Source organism: Chiloscyllium plagiosum, chromosome 21 (assembly GCF_004010195.1).
Source record: "Chiloscyllium plagiosum isolate BGI_BamShark_2017 chromosome 21, ASM401019v2, whole genome shotgun sequence".
In the NCBI taxonomy this organism is placed as follows: domain Eukaryota; kingdom Metazoa; phylum Chordata; class Chondrichthyes; order Orectolobiformes; family Hemiscylliidae; genus Chiloscyllium; species Chiloscyllium plagiosum.
The window spans coordinates 31,794,322-31,806,118 of record NC_057730.1 but is presented as its reverse complement, the minus strand read 5'-3'; the positions used below and the strand labels follow the sequence as shown (position 1 = coordinate 31,806,118).

General features: G+C 39.8%; 1 protein-coding gene across 1 annotated transcript in view; it reads right to left on the bottom strand.

Moving 5' to 3' along the window:
- Positions 1–1,254: 1,254 nt before the first annotated feature.
- Positions 1,255–11,797, bottom strand: part of LOC122560395 (heparan sulfate glucosamine 3-O-sulfotransferase 2-like) — a 75,586-nt gene continuing 65,043 nt past the window's right edge. The window contains exon 2 of the mRNA XM_043711026.1: positions 1,255–3,644. Within this exon, the coding sequence (XP_043566961.1) occupies positions 3,026–3,644 (619 nt within the window). The 3' untranslated portion in view covers positions 1,255–3,025. The remainder of the gene's footprint in view (positions 3,645–11,797) is intronic.

Here is an 11,797-nt window from a genome sequence, read left to right as displayed (position 1 = left end):
CTTTTCACCATCTCAGGATATTCCAAAATGTTCCACATCCAAATAAGTATTTTTGAAGGGTGGTCATTGTTAATCCAAAAAAAAAGGCTGTCATTTTGTGCACAGTACAAGATTTGACAAATAGCAATGTTGTATGAGCAGATCATCTGTTTTAACAATGTTGACAGATAAATATTGGCCAAGGATTCTCAGTAGATACAAAAGCTCCTCTCTGACTCGTGCAATAGGATCTTTTTTGTCCACTTGGCAGGGCAAATGGGACCTCAGTTTAATATCTCACTTTAAAAGTACCGATCCCTCAGTTTTGTGCTGAAGTGTCGGCTGGGATTATGTCTTTGGTGTGGAACTCAAACCCACAACCTTCTGGCATCTCAATTTACTCCAACTTCCTTCCATGTTTTTAAAGTTTGCAATCTTTATTTTAGAAGCTTTAGCCCTTCACCCAATTTCCTCAACAGAAACAAAAATGTTGTGTGAATCCTTTCTATTTCTGACAACTTCATGCTATGTAGAAATGATGGCAGATAATGCTCAGGCAGACGGTATGAAGTAGATTTCATTATACTGTGACAATACTCTCTTTCATCGATCAATAAGCTTAAGTAAATCTGTTCCAAGGGTAATAAAATGTCACTATTGACACAGCACCACCAAGAATATAAGGTTACTAACTGTGAAACCTTGTTACGTCAAGTGCTGAGGGTTTTGACCTTCGAAAGATGGAGACAAACCCCTGGCTCAATGTAATTTGAGAGAGTAGTTATTCTAATTAAATCACATTATCTGCATTCATTTCTGGCTAATGAATATAACCCAGACAGTTTGCGGGGAATATGGGAGGGATGGGGTTGGAATGGTAGGAGTGAATGTCTATCCACTGTGGCCATACAGATTACTGCTTCTCTTTCAGTGAGGCCAGTGCAGCGTGGTGAAAGGAGATTACAAATACAAATCTTGTAGGGAACCAGCAACTACTTCAGATAGGAATTCAGGCAGAACCTGTCATCTGCTAGCTCAATTAAAAAATTTAAATTTGAGATTGACAGTTTCTGCTAGGTTAGGATACAGACAAAAAAAACCTGCAGATATCAAAATAGACAGGCTGGAGGCTGGAAGAACACAGTAGGCCGGGCAGCATCAGCAGGTGGGGAAGTCGACATTTCGGATGTAACCCACACAGTCACCATGAGGCATCAATGCTGATCTTTACATATAACGCAGTGAAAGGGTCAATTTATTAAAGTCTTCCATGATCCAACTGATAGGCACAATTCTACAACATGAATATGTTTTTCTGTAGATTTGGACAATCTAGCGTGACACAGCCATTCCTTTGACAAGCAACATATCCCCTCTTTTAGAACAGAAATATGTGCCATTATTTTTCTCTGACAAATTGACTGCTGAGTTTCTGTGAATTACCCACAGTGACTAATTCCTTATACTTGCTTATAATAAAATATAGGGTCCCATTGTGAGGACAGGGCAGTCAGTTAAACAAAATGTTTCACCTAAATTACCCCTTAAACCAGTTTGAGGCAACTAAATTGCCTGTCAAGACCTGTCTAGTGAGAAATGGAGCGGAGTAGAAAAATAAGGAGGATTCAAAGCTAACTGAAAGAACTTCTGTGCCAAGGATGGGTATTATTGTATAGTGTAATCATTATGTTATTAAACTTGTAATCTACAGAATGTAGCAGTAATTTGGACTTTGAATGATACTATAAAACAAGTTATATTGATTAACTTCCTATTATACGTCTTCTTAGTTGGGCTGTTGTAGCACAGTGGTAGCTTCCCTACCTGAGTCAGGAGTTCTGCTTTCAAGTCCCATCTGCTCCATAATGTGTAATAACACCCCTGCACAGTTTTATTCGAAAATATCAACATGTCTCTACGTTTCCTTGTTGCCCATTTTACATGAGTACCCTAAGTTACATTCTACCTTTTAAGTTCAAACTCTACCATGGGCAGTTGAGAGTTCGAGAACGGAATGCTGGTCTCAGTAAAAGTGACCATGAAACTATTGTATCATTGTAAAAAATTCAACTGTTTCACTGATGCTGCCTCAGGATTGAAATGCTGTCCTGACCAGGCTGGGCCTGTTTATGATTCCAAGTCCCTCACCAACATGGTTCACTTTTGCATGCTGTCTACAGACACCTTGAATTGTTTAAATCTCAGTCTACTTGTGGGATAGGCTGAGGACATTAAGGACATTAGCTGGGCCGCATACTGAGAATGAACAAACAATAATGTACACTGTGATATCATATAGCAATAGATCCTCTCTATAAGTTGGGGCAATGCTGATAAATCCATGCTAAATAAGCCTGTGACAACTGAAACACCCACAGGGATTAGAAAAGAGAGATTAACGATTGCAATAAAATAAACTATGAAAGAGGAAATCAATAAAGGGAGAGAAGCATAGGTCTCTACATTCAATCATTCCTTCAACCATGATACATGCTGCAGAAGGATTTTTATTGGATTCTTTGTTTTATACTGCAATGGGGTGAGCGTCTGTTTGTTTTAGAGCACAGGTGAATCTTAGAGTTCCAATTGGTTTCAATGGCAATATTTCAGATGCCAACGATATCGGTACAATACGACACATTTCACTTAAAAAACACACACATCATTTGGACTGATGCCACTACACTGCCTCAGTAGTGGACCAAAGTGATGGGTGGTCCAAGTTACCCCAGTGTGTAAATCTTGTGGTTGGCCCTGGTCTCCAAGTGATTGCATCCATAACTGACCCTCATTTCCCCAGTGGCTTCCTCTGGAGGCGCCCCAGTGGTTTGCCTTGCTTTTCCCAGGATTGACCTAAACTCTGATGAATTACGGAGGAGGATCTTTAGCTCACAGTCCAACCTCAGGGCGTCAGGTTTGAGCTCTGGAACAGCTTGCCTGTTGTGTGCCAGACAGGCTATCATTTTGAATGTGTTAAGTCCTCTAATATGGAAGACGTATATAAATTTTCTCCTTTTTCTTCCTCAATTTGTGGTGATGTTAGTGGTTAGTCCCATCGAAAGTCATGTCCCACCATTTGATAAAATTTAATATTATATGATCTGTAAAACTCCTTCAACTGCTCAATTACATCTTGGTCTATTTGGACATGAGTCCTTCCTTTTGATTTGCCGAGGCACCTCGGCGTGCTGCTGCTCTCTGGTTTCTTCAGGCAAGGAAAGCCCTTGGTTTTGTTGAAGTAAAAGTGCTTGTCGGTGACGATCCTCTTGAGGCCCAGGAAGTCCTGCACTTTGCCCATTTCTCCGGCTGGGTCGATGATGAGCCTCTCCCCACTGACAAAATGGATCTGGGAGAGGGGAAAGAACTGGAGCCAGTTCTCCAGGTGCAAGGCATAGATTCCAATGCGGATCGCACTCCAAGAGGCATCAATCAGGCCCAGGGTCCTGTTCTTGAAGGCTAGAACCTCAAAGGTCGGAATCTCCGGTTTCTTGGACAGTGTCTGGGTATAGTCTGAAATGGCTCTCGTCACTGGGTTCCTGACCACTACGATGAGTTTAGTGCCTTTTGCCATCGAGAAGATTCGCTTTGGTGCCTCCCTGGTAACAAAATAACTGGGTGTTTTCTCCATGGTGATCTGACCATCCAGCGTCTTGGGCATCAAGCTTCTAAAGACATATAAAAAGCAGCTATTAGTATTCTTGGTAGTCTATTCAATTATCTTCCGATCTACATAGAATGCATGAAAATGGTTAACAGATAATCAGACAAATGATTTTACATGGTGTGCAGAAGGAGTTTCAGTCAGTGGGTCAGGTCCATGACAGGGGAGATTGTACATCAGCTATGTAAGGGGCTTTCTAAATTACTTTTTTTCTCAAGTACTGCATATTACAAACAATCAATTTGCAGTGTATTGAGAATGTAAAAAGCAAATGTGCTCTGATGAGGTGGCTACATTCACTTTGACATCTAGAAGGACAAAGGCAGGCTTGAGGATTAAATGATTAGTTACATTTCAAATTTAATTTGACTCTGCAGAACTCTTAAATGTGATATTAACTTCCTTCCAAAGCTGAGCTATTAAAGGTATTAAGTTACTGCAAACCTTCCTTTGCTGCCTTGCTTTTATATTCCCAATCCTAACCACACAGGAAGTGTTCTTTAACCATGCACCAGTGTGACTAACAGATCATAAAATATTTTCCTGTCAATCTAATTTCCTCACAGTATTATTTATTTCTGAGAAAATTCCTGGCCCATGTTATAACATCTCTCCAAATATTTGCTGTGGTTCACTGAGTGACATAAATTCCTGAGTCAGAACATTATGGATTGATCAGAGATTGAGCATAAAATGATATTGATATTTCACTTTATTTCATTAAGCCCAATGAGTCCATTCCAATGTTGATCTTACATTGAAGTCTCCTCCCATCTTTCCTCATCTAACCTTATAATTGTACCTCCCTATTCCTTATCTCTGACATATTGCCTACCTTCCCCTACAATGCATCTGCATTATTTTCTTTAATAATGCCCTGTGGTCATGTTCTTAGAAGTTTTTTTCTAAATTTCCTATAGGATTTCCTGGTGATGATCTTTTATTGATAGTCACTAGACTGCATTTTTACACAAGAGGAAACGTTTTCTCAGTATCCATTCAACCAAAACCTTCCATAATTTTAAAGACCTCTGTAAATTAATCTTTAGCTTTCTGTACTCAAGAGAAAAGAGGTTTAGCCTCTCAATACTTTCCTGACATGTAAACTCATACATTTTTGCTATCATCCATGTCAGTCTTTGTGAACTTTCCAGTGCCTCTATATGCTTTCTATACTCAAGCAATCAGAACTTCATGCAGTAATCTGTGTCATTTAACCAAGGTTTAAGACAGGTTTAGCATAATTTATCTACTTTACGATTCTACCACTTTAGAAATGAAGGCTAGAACTTGGTTTGCTATTCTTTTAATGATCTTTTTCTCCCAGAAGTTTTTCTACTCAATGTAGACTTGCACTTCCATTGGTTTCATTGACTCTAAAGCACTTTGGGACATCCTGAACTGCAATAGAAAGAAAAGATACTTTCCTTTTACATCTCTGACTCATGAACAAGCACACATTTAATATTTGAAACCACTCTTACATCTAACTTTTCATAGAGTCATACAGCATGGAAACAGATCCTTTGGTCCAACTAGTCCATGCCAACCATGTTCCCAAACTAAACTGGCCCCACCTGCTTGCATTTGGTCCATCTCCCTCCAACCCTTTCCTATTCATGGACTTATCCAAATGTCTTTTAAATGTTGTAAATGTACCTGCATCCACCACTTCCTCTGGCAGTTCATGCCACATATGAACCACTCTCAGTGTAAAAAAAGTTGCCCCATATGTCCTTTTCAAATCTTTCTCCTCACCTTAAAAAATGCCTCTTAGTTTTGAAGTCCCCTACTCTAGGGAAAAGACCCTTTCTATTCACCTTATCTACGCCCCTCATGATTTTCTAATCCTCTGTAAAAGGTCACCCCTCAACCTTTTATGCTCCAGTGAAAAACAAAATCCCAGTGTATCTTTATCAAACCTTCTATCCCTGGCAACATTCTGGTAAATCTTTTCTGAACCCTCTCCAATTTAATAACATCCTTCCTTTAGCAAGGCAACCAGAACAGTACACATGATTTGGAGATGCCGGTGTTGGACTGGGGTGTACAAAGTTGAAAATCACACAACACCAGGTTATAGTCCAACAGGTTTAAGTGGAAGCACACTAGCTTTCGGAGCGTCGCTCCTTACCACCTGATGAAGGAGTGTGCTTCTGAAAGCTAGTGTGCTTCCAATTAAACCTGTTGGACTATAATCTGGTGTTGTGTGATTTAGAACTGTACACGGTACTCTAGAAGAGGCCTTTCCAATATCCTGTACAACCTCAACATTACATCCCAACTCATATACTCAAAGGCCTCAGCAATGAAGGCAAGCATTGTTTACATGTAAGGCAAATTTCAAACTCCTCGATCTCTGTTTTACAGCTCAACCCAGAGACCTCCCATTAATTGTATAAGTCCTGTCCTTGTTTGTTTTACCAAAATACCTCACATTTATCCAAATTAAACTTCATCTGCCACTCCTCAGTTCATTGACCCAATTGATCATAATCTCTTTGTAATCTTCAACCTCTCTGTCCCTCAGTTTTCTTTGTTACTGTTTAATCAAACTGTCTATAATTAAAGCTCATTTTCATGTACTCCAGTTTCTCCTATCACTTTCTTTTGATGAAGTTAGTGCATAATCTTTGATTTTGACATGTTTGTTTTCTTCATAACTTTCCAATTTCCACCACCTCAGACATCCCCCTCCTGCAATTAGTATTTATTTCACACCTGAGACTGGCCTTAAGAATGAGGCAGTGGGAAATAATTATAGAGAGTCAGGAAATGGTGGAGGGAAGTGAATAAGTATTTGAAATCAGTCGTTGTGGTGGGGGACACTAATAACATTCCAAAAATACTAAATAATCAAGGAGTTAAAAGGGACAGAACATAAATAGAATGACTATCACAACAGATAGTACTAGGGATACTAAAACCAATACTTTTCCTGGAACCGATGAGTTGTACTGATGTTAAAAGGAAGTAGCTACAGAGAAAATGGATGCACTAATGATAATCTTCTAAGATTCTTAGATTCTGGAAAGCCACAGAGGGTTTGAAAACTGCCAATGTAATGCCCTTATTCAACAATGAGAAGAGACACAAAACAAATAACTACAGGTAGTTAGCTAAACATTTGTTATTGGGAAAATATTACAGTCCATTATAAAGGATATAATAGCTGAAATTTAGAAATACAAAATATAATCAAGCAAAGTCAACATGGCTTCATCCTGACAAGTTTATTAGAATTCTTTAAGGAGGTAACAAGCAGAATAGACAAATATTTTCTAATCAATGTGTTCAGAGATATTATTACACACATCCAGAACAGGTGACATTTTACCCTGGTCTTCTGCCTCAGAGATAGGGACACTACCACTGGACCACAAAAGCTTTCAAGGGAGCCAAGAGAAACAATGTAACAATGCAGCAAGTTACCTCATAAGATAACAGCTTATGGTGTTGGAGGCAATATATTAGCACAGATAGATGATTAGCTAACCAACAGAAGACAGAGACTTTCGAGGGAACTTTCTGGCTAGCAATCTGTAAATGGTGGAGCACCATAGGGACTAGGGCTGGGGTCACAACTATTATAATATATATTAGTGACTTGGATGAGAAAAGTAAATGGAACATCACTAAGTTTGCAAAATACGCAATAACTGGTGGGATGATAAATGGTGAGGATGATACAAACAATCTACAGTGGGGCATTTGATAAGGTTAAGTGAGTGGGCAAAAACTTGGCAAATGGAATATAATGTGTGAAAATGTGAAGTTGTGCATTTTTATTTAAATAAAGAAAAACTGCAGAAAATTTCTGCCCAGAGGCATTTGGAGGTCCTTCGGCATGAACCACAACAAGCTAGTGTACAAGTTCAGCAGGGAATAAGGAAAGCAAATGGAATAATGGCCTTAATTTCAAAGGGAACGGAGAATAAAAATGGGGCATCTTGTTTTAGCTATTTAGACCATAGCTGGAATACTGTGAACAGTTTGATCCCTTTATCTAAGGAAAGATATCTTGGTATTGGAGGCAGTCCAGAAAAGGTTCATGTTTGATCCCGGATATGGAGGGAGTTTCTGGTGAGTAGGTTTGAACTTATTAGAGTTTAGAAGAATGAGCCATGACCTTGTGTGTAATGTATAAAATTTGTAGGAGGCTTGATAGGTTCAAAGTGGAGATGTTGTTTCTTCTTGTCAAGAGTCAGAGGGCATAACCTCTGAGCAAGGGGTCAGCCAGGTAGGACAGAGATGAAAAGCAAATTCTTCTCTCAGATTGGAGTGAATCTGTGGAATTCCTTGCCACAGAGAGCTGTAAAAGCTGAATTGTTAAGGCTGAGACAGACAGATTTTTAATTAGTAAGAGAATCAAAAGGAAAAGATAGGGAAGTAGAGTTGGAGATTATCAGATCAGCCATGATGATTTCATCGAATGGCAGAACAGTGTTGATGGGCTGAATGGCTTGCTTCAGTTCCTACATCCTTTGGTCTTGTGGTTACCTACCAACCATTTCTCAATTTGTTTCTGTCTCTGTGCTACACGTTTCAACATTACCTCCAGGCAGTGAAAAAAATCCATAAACTAGAAGCTCCATTATGGCAGGGGTGAGCAGAGGAGAAGATAACTGCAGAGGTAGTGGATACATTTGTCAGTGAAGAATGACTCTGCAAGGATTTATGGTGTTTGAAATCCACATTACTGTGCACGTTTCCCGGGGATGGACTAACAGAACAATACCAGAGGTAAAAACAATGACTGCAGATGCTGGAAACCAGATTCTGGATTAGTGGGTGCTGGAAGAGCACAGCAGTTCAGGCAGCATCCAAGGAGCTTTGAAATCGACGTTTCGGGCAAAAGCCCTTCATCAGGAATAAAACCTGATTCTTTTAGGTATGATTATTTTAGGTAAAGCTTTATTCCTGATGAAGGGCTTTTGCCCGAAATGTCAATTTCGAAGCTCCTTGGACGCTGCCTGAACTGCTGTGCTCTTCCAGCACCGCTAATCCAGAACAATACCATATAAGAGCCAGGAAGATGCCCACATCAGATCTTCACATTAGTCAGAATTCTTTTGGCGGCCTGACACAGTAGGAGGTCACTCATCTCACAGGCCTGCTCCATGCATTATCATTGCATTGTTATTTAACATAAACTGCCATTACTGGAGGGATACAAACAGCTTTTTCCCTGACAATGCCATTAATATCTCTTAATTTCTCTTCTCAATACATTTTGATCCAGTAAGTGACATTGAATCAAACTCCCTTTCTCTGGATGTTGGTTCTAAGTGTTAATTATTTTGTGGGAGACTTTTAAAAAAAAAATCCAACTTATACAAAACTGGCTAATCTTGTACATGTGTCTTCATGTTCATCATGCACTGTGTAAATTAAATAACTTGTTTTCTGCTTCGTGCACAAGACCTTTTATTGTGATAAAGACCTTCAAATAAAAAAAGGAAATTGCAAAGTTGTACAGCACTTTATCATGTACACATACCATGCAGCAGGCTGTAATACATCAGGGAACACTTACTCAGAGTAATACAGCAGAGAACAAACAATACATTTGATGGAAACTCAGAGTAAGTCAGCAGGGAATAATGCATCTGGGAGGGATACAGCAGGGGACAATGCAGCAGGTAATAATAGGTATGGGAGTAATAGGGCATGCAACAGTACATTTAAGAGTTATACACCACAGAATATTACAGCTAGAAGAAATACATTTGGGAACGACACAGCAGGGAATGGTTGCGTTGTGATTATGTTTCTGAGCGAGCAATCCTCTTTTAGAAACATGAATTCATCCCACTGCAGTGACTTGTAAGGTAAATTCCACTTATTTTATACATACCTAAAATAAAAACTGGTCTCAGTAATGGTGACCATGAATTGTCAACAAAACCATCTTTAGGGACTTTAGGGAAGGAAATCTGCCATCTTTACTTAGTCTGGCTAACGAGTGATTCCACACCCACAGCAATGTGGTTAACGTGTAACTGCTCTCTCAATTTGTCTTGAAAGTCACTCAGTTGTATCCAGCTGTCAGAAAAAGGTAAAATAAGACTGAAAGTAAAAGGATTACTATGAATTCTCTAGGCACTGGAAACAACATTCTGACCAGCCATTATTACAAAGATCCTGATGAAGGGCTTATGCCCGAAATGTCAATTCTCCTGCTCTTCGGATGCTGCCTGACCTGCTGTGTTTTTCCAGTGCTATGCTTTTTGACTCCAATTTCCAGAATCTGCAGTCCTCACTTTCTCCTAACTACAACATGGTCTTCCTGGCTAACATCTGGCATCTTTGTATCAGAACTGGGACAGTTGTCCCACAGACTAATCAAGCAATAGAACAAAATAGTCTATTCACAGAATCATTCCATTTGGTGGATGTCCCAGATACCAGCATCACCATTCACACACAGAGCCACCAGAGGTGGTAGTGGAGGCAGTCAAATGGGAGTTGCCCTGGCAATCCAGAACACTGGCATAACTTATGTCATCTTGTAGCATCAAGTCAAAAAGTGAAAAAGGAACCCCCCTGATGATTCCCTCATATTGGACTTCCTTGGCTGATGAATCAGTACTCCTCCATGTTAAAACACAGAGTAGAAAGGGTGCAGAAAGTACTTTGGTAGGGAACTTCAATGCCCATCATTAACAGTGCCATAATATTACTCCTGACCAATCCAGCTGAGTCCTGAAAAGATTTCTCACAGACTATTCTGCAGCAGCTGGTGATAAGGAAGAACTTTGTTGACCTTGTCCTCACCAATGTACAAAAGATAAGGCTGAAGTATTTGCAACAATCTTCAGTCAGAACTGCAGAGTGGATGATCCATCTCAGCCTCCTCCTGAGCTCTCCAGGATCATATAAGATTGTCTTCTGTCAATTAGATTCACACTTGATATCAAGAAGTGGCTGAAGACACTGGATACAGGAAAGGCTATGGGACCTGATAATATCCCAGCTGGAGACTTGTGTGTTAGACCTATTGGTGGTCTCAGTCCAGTTGTCCACGTACAGCTACAACACTGACTACTACATGACAATGGAAACCTTCCAAGCCATGTCCTAATATAAAATACAGGGCAAATCCAATCTAGCTAATTATTACCCCATAAACTTATTGTCAATCATTAGCAAAGTGCTGGAAGGTGTCATTGACCGTACTATCAAGCAACACTTAGTTTGAATATTATACTCAAGATGCTCAGTCAGAACCATGTGGCTCCTAATATTATTACAATTTTTGTAACAAACATGGACAGAACAGCTGAATTCCAGAAATGAGGCAGAAGTGACTACTCTTGATATCATGGCAGCATTTGACTATTCAAGGAGACCTAGTGAAAATGAAGTCAATGAGAATCGGGGGAAAACTCTCTGCTGCTTTGAATTATAAAAGCACAAAGGAAAATGGTTGCATTATTGCATGCCAATCATCTCAGCAGGAGTTCCTCAGGCCAACAAAATGGATATCGATTTGCTATATGACTCTATGACTACAGCTACACATTAATGCCTTTCCTTCCAATGTAAGGTCAGAAGTGAAGATGTGTTTGATGATGACACAACGTTACCATTCACCACTTCAAGGTGCTGGAACAGTCTGTAGCATGTGAAAAGACATTGACAACAGTCATGCTTGGTATGATAAGTGACAGGTAATATTTACCTCACATATGACAGGTAATGACTGACTCCAATGCGAGAGAAACTAGCCAACTCCCTTTTACATTCAATAGCTTTATTATCATTGAGCACATTGGCCAGAGCTTTAACTGGAACACCACAAACACTACAAAGCAAATGGAAGGCTGGAAATGTTGTGGGGGTAACTCATCTCCTAACTCCCCAAAGCCTACATCATTTACAATGCACAGGTCTGAACTGTGAAGAAATATTCTGCATTTGCCTGGATGGATGAAGCTCCAACAACACTCAAGCTCAACATCATCCAGGACAAAGCAGCTTGCTTAATTGGTATCCCGTCTATACTCCCTCCATCACTCGTGCACAGCAGCAGCATGTATCATCTACAAGAGACATTGTAGCTACTCAACAAGGCTCCTTGCAACCCATGAGCTTTACCAATGGGAAAGTCAAGATCAAGAGATGGATGGGATCATCATCACCTTTAGGTTACCT